Source organism: Prosopis cineraria, unplaced genomic scaffold (assembly GCF_029017545.1).
Source record: "Prosopis cineraria cultivar Desert tree isolate PC_DT_omini unplaced genomic scaffold, ASM2901754v1 PC4, whole genome shotgun sequence".
Lineage (NCBI taxonomy): Eukaryota > Viridiplantae > Streptophyta > Magnoliopsida > Fabales > Fabaceae > Prosopis > Prosopis cineraria.
In genome coordinates this window covers 39,327,538-39,342,430 of record NW_026555335.1, presented here as the reverse complement: position 1 = coordinate 39,342,430, position 14,893 = coordinate 39,327,538, and the positions used below count along the sequence as shown (strand labels likewise).

Sequence of the window (14,893 nt, the reverse complement as noted above, 5' to 3'; positions counted from 1 at the left end):
GATCAATTAATGGTCTTTCTCCAAAATATTGTAGCAGCCAAATTTAATTCTCCTTGTACACTATAGTATTAGGGCTAAAAAAATCATATACATGATATACTAGCTAAGGCCAACATGTTAACAAAAGTACTTATTTGAAGGATATCATTTGTCCTGTTAATGTGCTATAAAAAGTGTTACTTAACAAGAAAACATGGAAAGATGAGGGAAAAAATCTCCTTGTTAATTTGGAGGTTCATTTCTTTCATTTTGAATACAAAGTTATAAAATAGGGAAAATGAAAACAAAATCCTTCTAGATTATATAATTGACAATCTAGTATTTTAAAATGGTATAATTTTACTAAAGTCCTTAAAGATTACTGTTTCAATAAATTTTAAATTAAAAAAATTATTTTATCTTTATTGATAAGTTATGATTTCTTGTTCAATTACTGTAATTTTTTTAATAAAAGTTGTCATTCTCTAAACAAAAATTGTGATTGGGACCTATTATTTTGAAAATTTATTTTTTAATAATAAAAATTATACTTGACACGTTATGATTTCATGTTCAACTTTTGCAATTTACAGAATAAAAATTATTATTTCCTAAGCAAAAGTTATCATTAGGGCTTGTTATTTTTTTATAAGGATAAAATAATTTTCACTTTAAAATCCATTAATACATAAGTTTTTGAGAATTTCAGTAAAATTATAGTATTTCAAGGGATTAGATTATCATTTATATAATTTAGGAGGATTTTATTGTTATTTTTTCTATGAAATATCAAAATATTAAACTTAGATGGTATAGTATTTTGGAAAAAGACCATTAAGTAATCAAAAAAATTATAAAGAAGGACCTAACAAATTTAAACAAACTTAGTCAATATTAAAATATGATTGATATATAAAAAATTACAAGTCATGCATAAATTTTTAAAAAACAAATTTGAACTGTTAATTTTTTTAAAAATATTTTATAAATTTTGGATGAATATTTATAAATAATAATATTTAAATTACTAAATACTAAGATATTTAATATTTTAATAATATATATTAAATTTTATTTTAACAAAACCTCAAGGTGCCTAACGCTCATGGAAAAAGACTTCAGGGTGCTCGATACTTTTAAAAAAAGAGTTTAGGGATAAATTAACATTAAAAAATATGATCAGAATCAGAATCCTACCTATCATTGCATGTGAGTCTCGCGCACATGTCATGCTAGTAGAAAATAGAAAAGTTAAGGGTTGATTAATGAATTTTTTTTAGAAAAATAATTTAAAAAAAATTATCTCACTTATTAGTGTAAGGCGTCTAATGCTCCTCAAAAAAATTTTAAAAATAAAAACAAACCCTAACTCTATTTTAAAATAAAAGAGCTAACATTGTAGTGAAACTTTAAGAACATGGAGTAAAAAAAACAATAAAGAAAGAAGCTATTATCAAAACATGCTAAAAATATAGGCATATACTCATTCACTTGTTTGCTTTTTCACTTGGTTGTTTCCCTTTTTAATTCATGCCCCATCTTAATTTTAATTTTAATTTTATTTGTTAACAAAATTATTTTAAAATTTTAAACACATACTTCATTGTGTCTTTATTATAGGACATTTTTTTTTAAAAAAATATTTGGTTCTGAACATAAAACACATGGGAGTTATTTATCAACAATTTCTAAGTTTACTCTTGCTATAAATTTAATTTTATAGCTTATTGTATATCTTCCTCTCTTTAATTTTAATAGGAGTAAAGTTGAAAAAAAAATTATTTAAAGATGTACTCCCAATACTTTCATTTATAAAAGAAACTATTATTTTTAGTTTATTTTTTTATAAAAGTAGAATCACATTTTTTTAGTAGGCATTTATTGCAAAATTCCTAAATTATTTCTCATAATTTGGTGAAAAAATGACAACAAATCCCTTTGAAATATATAAACAGCAATTTAGTCTTTTAAAATATCATAATTTCCCTGAAGTTTTTAGAAACTTTTTTATTATTAATGAATTTATATAAATTATCACACTACCCTTGTTAAAAGTAAATGATTCACAAGTTTTATTTAAATATTCACAATTTTCTTTTTTATATTCGCAACAATACAACAGCAAAACAGCAAATCATAACTTCACATGTTAAATTCCTTATTTGCTGTTGTATTGTTGCGAATATAAGAAGGAAAGTTATGAATATTTAAACAAAACTTGTTAATCATTTATTTTTAACAGGGTAATTTCATAATTTATATAAATTTATTAATAACAGAAAAGTCCTTAAGGACTTCAGGAGAATTATGACATTTTAAGAGAATAAATTATTATTTTTATATTTTAAAAAAATTTTATTGTTATTTTCTCTAATTTTATCATTCATAGTCATAAGAAACAATTAAAACTAAATTAACGTAACACAATTAATGAAGGGTATTATTGTTCAATTTTTTTATTTTCAAATACAATTAATATAGTTAATTAATTTTTTAAATTATATAATATAATTTTTTTTCTACAAATACAAATAAAAACGGATGGGGCATATAACAGTTAATCATGATGCCTTGATTCCATTAAAACACTAGTTAAACACACTTTACAACAGGACTGGATGAAATATACGTTTCCGATAAATGATAATATTTTTTTTGGTTTTTTTTTGGGGGATATTAGTAATTGATTAACCGCCAGTATAAAGTATCTATTACTAAAATAATAATACTTTTTTTGGTTTTTTTTGGGGGGGATATTTTTTAATATTAAAATATTAAAATGCATCTATTAGTTATGTAATATAAAATACATAAAAAATAATAATACTATATTATGCATGAGCCATGATGAATTATAATTCACAACTTTGAGGTCATGCTTGGTTATTAAAAAAAATAAATTAAAAAAATAAATGTAAAAATGAGATGATAAAAAAAGATAATGAACCATATTCATAAATAAATAGAGTAATTTAATTTATGAGGTTGAAAATTATAATTTATTAAATTTTTAAAAAGTGTAATAATTTTTATATTTATAATATATATTAATAAATTTTATTATATTTATTATGAGGAGAAGGAACAATTTAATTTATTTTTATATTATTTTTTAATTTAATTTAATTTATTTATTTTTAGTAACCAAACTTGATCTGAAGTTTAGTTGAAAAGAAACATGAGACCCATACCTAAGTCCAGGGACAGAACAGTGCACACAAGCAACCAGATGTTCCATGCCCAAAGCCCAAACAATGCCACCTCAAGACCAAGATCACATGGAATAGCATCAAATCATCAACCCCACTCTAAAATATAAGGTGCCCATAGGAGCGACAGCCTGTCAAGACATGGGAAGCAGCTAAAGCCAACTCAAATTCCAAAGTCATGTGCCCTTATCAATATAAATATTCAGCCATCCACACTCTGTTCAGTAGTATTCACTTGCAATCTGCTCTGAGTCTGATGGACAACCTTCTTCTTCTTTTCATTTTTTTTTAAAATATATTATTTAAATAATTTAGAAAAATATTTCTGATCATGCCGTATACTTCCAAGTAAATTGAGCCAGAGAGAAGGCTACAAGTTACACTATCAGCCAATCAGGCTCTCACTCACACTTGATGGGTAGGGTAAGACTGTAGGGTCAACTGGTCAAGGCTCCAGGCAGAGATGAGATTGTTGTATGTAGCTCGCCCTCTGTGCTTTCTTTTTCATCCAAAAATGAGTGTCAGCTCACAATGCAAGCAACTTCAGTTGAGACAAGTTTGGGGCTTATTCTCTCCATCATAATATATGATATTTTTTTAAAATTTTATTTAATTTAAAATATAAGATATTATTTATTTTTATAATTATTTTTTCAATTACACCCTTATTTTATTTATTGTGTTTTTTTATATATATATTGAAATTATTATTAAGACGCTTATATAGTGTGTTTAATGATGATAAAATTTTTTTTATATTTGTAAAGTATTTATTATGCTCCATAAGATCAAAATCTTAATCAAACACGGTTATCAACAAAACATTTTATTAATTTGATTGAGATTTGACTTGACGATTTTTTGGTTAAATAGATCCGGTTAGCCCGATTTTTAATATCATGGGCAATACCAAAGATTCCAATGTCCAAATGTTTGTGGAGGGTTAGATGACCCTGAAACGATTCCACTTTTCCGTTTTCTTTACTTACCAATGGCAGTACGTAAAGCTCATTCAATAGATAAAATCAAGTTGAATTATAGTAGATCATAAAAAAATGCGTGGGTCCTGCATTTATATCTCTGTCAATTTCGAAGATAAACGAATTGATTCGAATCCCTGAAACAGCATCGTATTCAATTCAAAGAAACGAAAGAGTACGGACAGATAGATAGATTCATCTTTCATGTTATTAATAATTGGTCTTCTTCCCAACTGTTCCATTCTCAGATATTAGCCTTTCCTTGTGGTCCGAAGCAGAGGAATTACTCTCTGTCTCTTACCCTTTACACTCGGCTAGAGGGCAAAGCTTGCTGACCGCCATTATTGCTTCTTGAACAAAGAGCTCCACCATGTGCCAGCACTAAGTGCTTCAACTTCAGGTACCCCACCTTGGTTTTCAAGCAACAAATCCCAAAATCTGCTATTATTATTTGTGACTGCTTTGCTTCGTGAAACAGAGAAGCTTTTCATGGGGTTTCATAACTTGGTTCTGCTACTCTGTTTTGCTTCTTGCTGTGTTTGTTCTTCTCAATTACAATCATCTCAAACCCAAGTGCTTCTTCAGCTAAAGAAGCACCTGGAGTACCCAAAACATCTAGATATATGGAAGGATCGTTGGGCATCTTTTTGCTCTTCTCCTTCTTCACAAGTAAATGTCACATGCCAAGGAAATTTCGTGACCGAGCTAAGCATAGTAGGTGATGCTAACCCTTCAAAGGTTAGAGATTTTAATGGGTCTCCTATCCCGAATCTGACATTGTCAGAGAACTTCTCTATGGATTCTTTTGTGGCTACTCTTGCCAGGTTAACTGGCTTGAAAGTTCTTCGTCTCGTTTCTTTGGGCTTGTGGGGTCCGCTTCCTAATAAAATCCAGAGACTAAATGAGCTTGAACATTTGGACCTGAGTTCAAACTTTCTTTACGGCTCAATTCCACCAAAGATTTCTACCATTGTGAACCTTCAAGTTCTTGCACTTGATGACAACTTCTTTAACAGTACTATTCCCGTTTGGTTCAATTCTTTGACTAATTTGACAGTTCTTGGCTTGAGTAATAACAGATTGAAGGGTCAGTTAGGAGATTTTAGTGTTTTGAATGCCTTAGAAGTGCTAGATTTGAGAGAGAACAGATTGGACTCTACACTACCAAATGTGCCAAAAGGGTTACTAAGGCTTTTTCTGAGCAAAAACTTGTTCTCAGGTGAAATTCCCAAGCAGTATGGTCAGCTAAATAGGCTTCAACAGCTAGACATTTCATTCAATGCACTCACAGGAACGCCTCCTGCTGGGATTTTCTCGTTGCCCAATATCACTTCCTTGAATTTGGCATCAAACATGTTAAGTGGGTCACTTCAGAACAATCTAAAATGTAGCAGCAAACTCAGATTTGTTGATATTTCACACAACAGGTTAATGGGTTTCTTGCCTTCTTGTCTGGGAACAGAGTCAGAAAACAGGGTTGTGAAGCTTGAAGGAAATTGCTTATCCTCTAAGTTTCAGCATCAACACGCAGTATCATACTGCACAGAGGTTCAAGTGAGGAAGAACACACTCAGAGTTGGAATTTTAGTTGGTGTAATTGTTGGAGCTTTTCTAATAATTGTGATTTTGGCGTTGGGAATTGTTGTGTGTGGAAGACATAGCTCTAGGGGGATCTCAGAGCAGCATCTATTTAATAAAACAGTTCAAGATAGCTCTATAGCTGCAGTTGGGCTCTCCACTGAGATTCTGGCTAATGCAAGTATGTTGTCTTCATCCTTTAATGGTAAACAGACACACACACACATTCACTGAAAAGTTCAAACTTACATCTGTTCTTGAAAGATATATGACTCAAATATTGTCTTGTCTTGTTCTTGTATGATTTAGTCCTAAAATTGTTTTACTTGCTATTTGCTCTGCTATATTTTTTATTTACAGCAAAATACTGGATTTAGTCCTAAAATTACATTTCCTCTCATCAAAATCATGGGTGAATGATCATATTTTTCTGGCCATTATTGATTGAGGACTAAAGAACATAAGCAGAAACTGTAGTTTTAATTTTTATTTGCTAATTTTCAGGATTTATTTCTCAAGCTTCGAAGTTAGGCAAAGAAGAGATGCCCATGTGTAGGCCCTACTCTTTTGAAGAGCTTAAGCAAGCTACAAATAACTTTCATGACGCTACCTTCATGGGTGGAAATTTATACGGGAAGGTAATATTTAATAGGAGGGAAAACTTGATGTTCAGTTTCTAAGAGTCATTATCAGGTTCTCAAATAATAACTATTTTTTTATAGCTCAAAGCCATATGGTTAAATCTTTGAAAAATTTCGTTCACAATATTATGCAAGTTCTGTCTGTATCCAGTTCCAAAGCATAAATTTGAACCTTATTGAATATAAATGTCGTATAACTACTTAAACAGGAAAAAAAGGGGGACGCACAAAAAGATGATGAAAAGCCTGTATTAATCAATACTCACAAGTCACAACCATTAGAGTGCATGCTTCAAATTATTGTAAGACGTGATACTCATGAAAATTTCTCCCATGTGTTACAGCTTTACAGGGGCAAGCTACAAAATGGGAAGCAAATTACAATAAGAAGCCTGCCACTGTCGAAGAAATATTCATTCAGGAATTTCAAGCTCAGGTTGGATTTGCTTGCAAGGCTTCGTCATCCTCATCTGGTTTCTCTCTTGGGTCACTGCACTGATGGTGTTGTAGCAGAAAATAACGGCAGAAACATCTTTCTCATATACGAATACGTGCACAATGGAAGTTTTCAGAGTTACCTATCTGGTAAGACCATCACTTGTAAGTTCACTTTTTGAATTCTTAAAAGTCACGATCCTTTTTGCCTTCACTTTTTTTTTTTTAAAATTGGTATTCTCATTTATTTTAGCATGATTTTGAGTAAATCACATATGATCCTGACCTTATAAGTGACTATTAGACTTGAAGGCACGTGTGCTCTCCATTGTGCACAAATCTACTTTATAGTTTATATGTATTTTGGGCTTTATATATGAGTCTATCATATTCAATGTCCTAATGAGGTTTCAATGAATATCTTGAAGACGTTTTATTTACTTCATGAATTTTTGACTTTTTGTGCAGAAACTTAACCTCTCATGTTCTCCATTTTTTCTGAAGTGCCTGAAAACCAATTTATATGGGGATGATGTTTTTTTTCATGCCTAATTCTTAAGCACTTAAGAGATAAGATTACCAAGCAATACCTGAAGCAATTATAATGTTAGATGAAACTTTGGTTTCGAGGAATTCAGTTTCTGAAGCTGTTGATTTTATATCCGACATCTTAATTAAACCGGCATTGTATGTGTAGGAACTAGTTCTGGCAAGGTTTTCAGTTGGTCTGAGAGGTTGGCGGTTTTGGTTAGTATTGCCAAGGCAGTTCACTTTCTGCACACCGGAATGATACCTGGTTTCTTCAAGAACCGGCTCAAAACAAACAATATACTGGTTAGTGAGAATTGGACGGCAAAATTAAGTGACTATGGATTGTCCATTATCTCAGAAGAAGTTGATATATGTGAGGTATGATTTCCTGCTTCTTTCTTCATTGCTGGTCTTGCAAAACTTTGTTCACATCAGTGATTACAGTTTATCTTTTGTTTTGTAGGAGAAAGGAGAGAACTCTGGATCATGGTAAAGATTTTCATAAATCAAAGTAACTCATTAATTCGTTGGCACACAAGAAATCAGATGACTTCTGATAGACTTACCAGAATTTCAGCAGTAGTTGTATTTTTTTTTTTTCTAGCTCCTTATTTTAGTTTTATTTGTGCAAGTGGATTTTCTCAATATCTGTAATTTCAGGGAAATGAAGAGATTAGAAGATGATATTTACAGCTTTGGATTTATACTGCTTGAAGCACTTCTTGGACTTTCAGTATCTGCTAAAAAAGAAGCAATTTTCCCGAATGTGATGGTATATATTTGTCTTGTTTGGATCTATAACATTATTGATAATTTCTTTGGGGGTTTGGACTGATGAAGCTTGTTAATTTAGCACTCTGAATCATAGTACTGTAATTGCAGGCGTGTTTCAACAGCGAAGATGGGTGGAAGCGGATAGTGGACCCAGTAGTGCAAGCAACTTGCTGTCAAGAATCTTTGTTCACTGTGATCTCCATCACAAACAAAAGCATTTCCACTGAATCTTGGAGCCGACCATCCATTGAAGATGTCCTTTGGAACTTACAGTATGCTTCTCAAGTTCAAGCAACTGCTGATGCAGATCATAGATTTGATCCCACGACACCACATCATCAGTGACATAATTTTGAACTTTGCTTCTGAAACATAACAAAGGTTTTGATTCTAGGGCAAAAGGGTAATTTTACTCTTAAACTATAGGATTAAGAGTATTTGAGATCTATACTTTTTATTTTTTGGTGCAATTTTGCCTCTCAACATTTAAAAACATTACAATGTGCCTCCTTTAATTAATTATAAGGATGTTGACTGTCGAATCATATGAGAAAAAGTTTGAGTTTCACAACACTAAACTGTGTAATTAATGGGATGGGGCACATTGGGATGTTTTAAATGTTGAGTGACAAAATTGCATTAAAAAAAAATTGAGGTTCTTAAATGTTCTTAGTCCCATAATTTAAGGGCAAAATTGTCTTTTGATCCTTAATTCTTTGACTAGCAAGTACGATCTAGAGGTGGAAAAATGTATTTGTTGGGAACGAAATTCATATACGTTCAGTCACGAACCAAAAAAGAAAAATCTCTCCTTTAATTGTATCATGAGTAATGTACTACTATACAATTGGATTTCCTAATTTTCGTGAACAGAATTGACCATTAACATCGTTTAATATATCAATAATGAAATCTTTCATCCATGCTCTGCTATAGTGTTTTCTTCTAGAGAATGCCTTGTACCGAGAGCGGAAATTTCTAAAATCATGATAAAAATACGGGAAGCTTGTAATGTGTGAATCTTTGTTTTTCCTAATCATTCTTGAAGCAAATTTAGTTCTGATAACCTTGGTATAGGAGCATACTTAGGATCTATATGATACACAGACAAGGAATTCAAAAGTTTTATTCACATAACATATTTTCAGGGGAAAATACAACAGCCCTCTCTATCTCTAGCTGAACATAATTGGGCCAAAAAGTTGAGTGGACTCACACGTTGCATAAATTTTTGCTGAAAATTATTTGGAAACCACACAATTTTTCATTTTAAAATAGCATTCCATCTTCATCCTCTCATCAACCACCATCAATCTCAACGTTCAGACACATAAGTAAAAGTTACACAAAAATGCAGAGAAAAGGTCTTAGATTCCCTGCTCAAGCATGGCTCTCACCCTCGATGGAAGGCCATAAAGCTGTATAAAGCCAGTAGCATCGGCTTGATCATATATTGGGTCATTCTCAAAAGATGAAATATCTTGCCTGTACAAGCTATTAGGGCTTTTACGACCACTCACAGTAATAGAGCCTTGTGCAGTTTCAATGTCACAGAACCTGTTGTGGTTTCTGTGATCTTCTCCATGAAGGCATCCATGGATTCTCGAAGAGGATCAAACCACTTTCCCACATACACCATCTCCGCATATTTCAGGGCTAATGGATCTTTCACTTGGATTGTTTCACGGTCAAGTGTCAAACACTCTAGCTCACGTGCTGCTGTGAACAGGATGGTTCCCCCAGGAGCTTCATAAATTCCTCTGGCCTTCATACCGACAAGCCGGTTTTCGATCATGTCGGACCGGCCAATGCCATGCCTTCCGCCGATCTCATTGAGTTCGGAGAGTAAGGATGCTGGTGATAGCCTCTTCCCATTGACTGAAACAGGTATTCCTGACTCCATCTCAATTTCCACATATCTGCAAGACATAAGTGCATGTGTTGGGAAATGTCAAGTCTAGTAAGAAACTTGAACACTATGAAGCACCAATATTAATATAGACATGCGACTCCACAACAGGCAAATCAATTTCTGGATTTGAGGTGCTTGCTGGCCTCTGTGCCTCCTAATATCCAAAATCTTATTCCCTTGTAGCTAATGGTAAGAGAAATTTCATCTAATTCCTCGAAATGAACAGATGAGATTTTCAGCATTAGAGAAGGCAACCCATGCCCCAAACCTTCAATTTCCATGTGACAACATTATTCGGTGTTTAATTGCAATTTTGAAGTGTCATGTTGAACCTGATATGCTAGTGTTGGATGCTCATGAAACGTAATGCAATGTTTTTTGCTTTTTGCTTTTTTTTTTTTTAAGGTTTCTGGTGCTTCGTAGTATTGTGAGAACATAAGGACATTTTTACTCTGCTTGATTTGGAGCATCCTCTGGATCCACAGATATCATGTACATGTCCTTTTTCGGCTCGTTTCCAAGGTCTTCCAATATATCACCCTTCAGCGTCACAGATTGCAAAAGTGAGAGAAAGCAATATTCTAATTTCTAGCTTTAAGAATGCGAATCAGGTTGTGCATTCAATTTAATGATTCAAAAATTGTCATTAGTAATTGAACTCTATTGGGTTCTTTTAATTATCTCAAGAAGCTTTGTGCCATCCTTTTAGAAACAGATAAATCATAAACAAAAGTAAACTACAAAGAATGCTCATGTGAAATTTGAAGCATTTTTTTTTTTTTTGTGTTTACTCTAAATCACGATTATAGGTCTCAGTGACTTCCAACCATGGAAATTTCTTTCAAGCTTCTGCTCAAAATAACAAAAACAAAAACAAAAAGGAAAAAGAAAGATAGATAATTAAATAACATATGTAAATTGCACATTTCTTCTATTTTTAAAGGCGGTTTGCTTATGTTTAAAAATAATACGTTTATTAAGGTTTTGAAAATAAATAGGAAATCTATGAAAATTTACCTCATGGCTAAGGTGCCAAATATTTTTATCTCTGCTATATATGGATTTTTTGGTGACAGGAACAGGCACATTATGCTTTTCTGCATAGTCAATTGCATCTTCCCTCCCTGTGATGTCCCACTCCCTCCATGGAGCCACAACACTTAGTTTAGAATTCAGAGCAAAGAATGAGAGCTCAAATTGAACCTATATGATACAAACTTGTGTGAGAAGAGAGAAAACAAATAAAATTGACAGAGCTAAATCTTTGAAAGTAATCCTAATACATGCCTGATCATTCCCTTTCCCAGTACAACCATGAGCCACACCATCTGCTCCAACTTCTGTCGCAACATCTACCATGGTCTATCAACATTTATGCATCAGATAATGTTTGTGTTACAAAACAACTACTCACTCTAGTTCTATTTATAGGGCAAAGAGAGAAGAATTTTTTTGATTCTATTTATAAATCGTGTCATTAAATTTTCATCACAAATTTTCTCTTTTACCCTTTATTGAATGTTGGAGAGAAAAAATATATCATTGAAATGTGTATATTTAATAAGGACAAAGTTAAAAATTTATTAAATTTTAAGACAGAATGAATAAATTTTAAAATTTTTCTTGATATTGATGAAATATGTTGGAAATGATTTATAAATAAGATCAGAAAAATATCTTATGTAATGGCCAGGTCCTTCTACTTCTCTCTACTTTGTGAAGTGCTTAAGAAAGACATGACCATGAGGGCCCCATGTGAGGTTTGGGGCTGGCCCCATACATTCCTTTCTTCTTTTGTTCAAGAAGCATGTGTTTTGTAAAATATATAAAAATTGGATTGGTTATTGAATTGGTCAAAAAGTTAATTTAAAAGTTAATAATTTAAATCATAGTCAAATTATGGTCAAACTTGTCATGAATAAAATATTTCATTGAAACAATCGAGATAATTATTCAACCGTTTATTGGATTAATTAGTTAGATTGATTTGATTTTTAATATTAAAGAGACATGGCATCAGGCTAAAAGATTTATGACAAAAAGAGGCATTGGGTTGAAATTAAAAGTTTAATCTCTAACGCATTAGCTAAAATCTCACAGGCCATATTAACAGAAGAAATGTGATTAGAGTGAGTACTATCATTTGTTTCTATCATAGGAACTAATTGACTAAATCAAACTTAGAAGCAAACAAAATTAAAAATAGAGATACTTTTGCCATAAGAGGGCGAGCCATTGCAGTCCCAAGGAGATACTTCCTCTCATAAATTGCATCAGCACGCAAGCAAGGGAATATGTAATCCCTGACAAATTCTTCCTTCAAATCCTTCACCACTAACTGAGAGGCTCCACTAGCTTTGGCCTTCTCTTCTAAGCCTTCAAATTCTTTTTCACCCTGTAGAGTTTATTAGCACTCAATATCAAACACACAGTAAAAACAATAATATGGGTATGGTGCAAAAAATCTTGAAGCATCTTTCCAACAACACAAGATCATTAGTCTTTGCTTATGGGAAATGAGGTCTGTTAGTTATAACATACTTGGCCGACATCAGCTGTGAAGCAAACGACATCACAGCCATAATTCTCTCTGCAAATTATAACAAGAATAAAGCAATATTAGGCATAACCAGGCATAACAGTAAGATCAAATTTAAAAACAATATCTGGGAAGAAAAATTTAAGACCCCCCGATTTTTCCATGCCTTTTTATTTCTACAAAACTCCAAGTCTCTTTAGTTTAGATTTTCTGACTTCTATATCTGAATCATATGTAAGCATATATAACAAAATCTTTAGTAGATTGCATTATTCCTTAGTTCTCTCCAACAAATCAATATATTCTTTTCTGAACATGCGATGGAAATCTAGCTATGGGGAAAAGAAAAGGGCAAGAAGGAAAAACAAAACACCACATATATATGTATGCACACACCTTAGCCATGGGACAATGACTGATGAATCTAAGCCACCACTGTAAGCTAGCACAACCTTGTTCAATTTTCCACGAAGACCACTACCTCTGGTATTGGAAACTTCTGTTTCCATATCACGCTTTAAAACTGCTTTTGTTACTACATGCGAAAGTACATTGTGAGACTCAGGGCATGATTAGTTTTTGTTTTCAAAATCTTTTTTTCTATTTTTTTTAAAAAAATAAAAAACTCATTTGAATGAGTGTTTCAGATGTAATTATTTTCAAAACTATTTTATTTTTTGTTTTTTAAAAACAAAAAATGGAAACATTTTATTTTTTTTTTCATTTTATTTTTCTTGTTTTCAAAACATACTACACATGATTATTAGAAAATATAGTTAGGTTGACCAATTTTCATCATTAACAGTTAGCAACCACTATTATCAGTTAATTTTTTAACCTCTAAAACTGTTTTTAAATTAACATAACCAACAGATCTTTATTGTTTTTTGTTTTGAAAAATAATTGTAAAAATCGTATTATAAGACAGTTTTTAAAAACAAAACGTGGGAACAGAACCAAATTGGCCCTTGCAAACAGGAATGAGAGCTACTTTTACTTGTATAGGATACATAAAAATTGTGATCGAAATATTCGCACAAGTTTTAACCATCACAACCATTGATAGCAAAGCTTGGCATTGTAACAAAAAGATACATTAATCTGCTAGTGGTGAGTGCGCTGAGCTATGCACAAGCTCAAATGAAAAATGCGTTAATCAAATATAGCCGCATGCCATGTATAAAGAAAGCAAGGGGAAAGAAAAATTATTCGTCACATGCCGATGCCAAATGTGGACTCAGATTCTCTAGTACTAATTTATTTTGTAAATACTTAAATTCAATCTAAACTGTTCAAATTTAATCCAACGGATGAGATAAGAAGTAAAGAAATGAAGAGAAAATGAATTTAATTCAAGCGTTAACTTTCTGAGCATTCAGTTCACAGAAATGCTGAAAGAGGTTGAATAATAACAGAGCATGGAATGGTTTCCAAAATATTATCTTCCCATCAAGTCCGTATAGCCACGAAATGATGAATAGGTCAAATTCAAATAAAAAAATGGTGAAATAATTAATTTTCAAAATAAAAGGGCAAGCAATTATAATGATGGAAAGGGGAAAAAAGAAGAAATTACAAGCAGAAACTAGGGGTGTGTGGGTGGCGTATTTAGTCGAACGAGGATATGAGATGTTGAAAGCATTCAATTGTGAAGAGACGAAACCAAGCTCTGAAACTATGGATGACGGAGACGCCAGGTTAAACTTATTCGCCATTACTGCTCCCAAAGTCCCTGAAGCTGCCATTGCTGTGGTTTATCTTTTTTTCCCGTTAAAAATTTTGCTGGGAAAAAGAAAGAAAATGAAGTGCACAGAGAGGCTGTACCTTGTATCAATGGATTGCAACTAGAAATGCACAGGATGAATATAAGCAAACTTTGCAGAAACTGCTTTGCGTTCAGGAGAGTGAAGCGATGAAAACTTCATGCAACTCACGCACGCTATGCATTGTTCTCGTTATCTATTTATCCGCACATCTGGAGCCACGTGATAAAAGTACAAGTGTGGTATCAGTAATTTATATTATATTATATTTTATATATATATATATATATATATATATTTGGGTTGAAAGTTTTGTAAATATACAACACTTTCTTTTATAGGGCCCTTCTAACCAAAATATAAGGTCAGAAGTTGCAATTAGTTGATAAATTTTTTTTTTCAAAAATGAAAATTATCATTTTTAAAGATTGGGTGGACTATGTTTTAAAAAAAAACACTTTAGAATAAATTAAATAAAGATATTTTTGGTAAAGATGCATCATAAATATTGCATTATGATTTGAAATAGGTTCTATATTTGAAACCAATCAA

General features: G+C 32.0%; 2 protein-coding genes across 4 annotated transcripts; one reads left to right on the top strand and one right to left on the bottom strand.

Moving 5' to 3' along the window:
- Positions 1-4,312: 4,312 nt before the first annotated feature.
- On the top strand, positions 4,313-9,023 carry LOC129308796 (probable inactive leucine-rich repeat receptor-like protein kinase At3g03770). Of its 3 annotated transcripts, none has more exons than XM_054950172.1 (7): positions 4,313-5,927; positions 6,251-6,384; positions 6,732-6,972; positions 7,520-7,731; positions 7,817-7,842; positions 8,014-8,125; positions 8,222-8,408. In XM_054950172.1, the coding sequence occupies exons 1-7, from the start codon at positions 4,658-4,660 to the stop codon at positions 8,270-8,272; spliced, it is 2,046 nt and encodes a 681-aa protein (XP_054806147.1). In that variant the 5' UTR covers positions 4,313-4,657; the 3' UTR covers positions 8,273-8,408. The 3 variants fall into 3 exon arrangements, 2 of the variants coding, with proteins under 2 accessions (XP_054806147.1, XP_054806145.1); XM_054950170.1 differs by having other exon boundaries at positions 4,318-5,927; positions 8,236-9,023; XR_008592744.1 differs by lacking the exon at positions 8,222-8,408 and having other exon boundaries at positions 4,315-5,927; positions 7,817-7,938; positions 8,014-8,122.
- Positions 9,024-9,507: 484 nt separating this feature from the next.
- Positions 9,508-14,498, bottom strand: LOC129308797 (argininosuccinate synthase, chloroplastic-like). The gene is made up of 8 exons (XM_054950173.1): positions 14,155-14,498; positions 12,975-13,113; positions 12,581-12,629; positions 12,252-12,434; positions 11,327-11,401; positions 11,057-11,242; positions 10,491-10,579; positions 9,508-10,046 (listed from the first exon to the last, which is right to left on the bottom strand). The coding sequence occupies exons 1-8, from the start codon at positions 14,321-14,323 to the stop codon at positions 9,644-9,646; spliced, it is 1,293 nt and encodes a 430-aa protein (XP_054806148.1). The 5' UTR covers positions 14,324-14,498; the 3' UTR covers positions 9,508-9,643.
- Positions 14,499-14,893: the final 395 nt, after the last annotated feature.

Excerpts from the sequence above, each read along its gene's own strand:
- LOC129308796 (XM_054950170.1), top strand. The coding sequence starts at position 4,658 with ATGGGGTTTCATAACTTGGTTCTGCTACTCTGTTTTGCTTCTTGCTGT. Across the intron at positions 6,973-7,519 it reads TTTTCAGAGTTACCTATCTG|GAACTAGTTCTGGCAAGGTT; the intron begins GTAAGACCATCA and ends TTGTATGTGTAG. Across the intron at positions 8,126-8,235 it reads CAATTTTCCCGAATGTGATG|GCGTGTTTCAACAGCGAAGA; the intron begins GTATATATTTGT and ends CTGTAATTGCAG.
- LOC129308797 (XM_054950173.1), bottom strand. The coding sequence starts at position 14,323 with ATGGCAGCTTCAGGGACTTTGGGAGCAGTAATGGCGAATAAGTTTAAC. Across the intron at positions 11,402-12,251 it reads CTCGCCCTCTTATGGCAAAA|ACCATGGTAGATGTTGCGAC; the intron begins GTATCTCTATTT and ends AAATGTTGATAG. Across the intron at positions 10,580-11,056 it reads TTTGGCACCTTAGCCATGAG|GGTGATATATTGGAAGACCT; the intron begins GTAAATTTTCAT and ends GTGACGCTGAAG.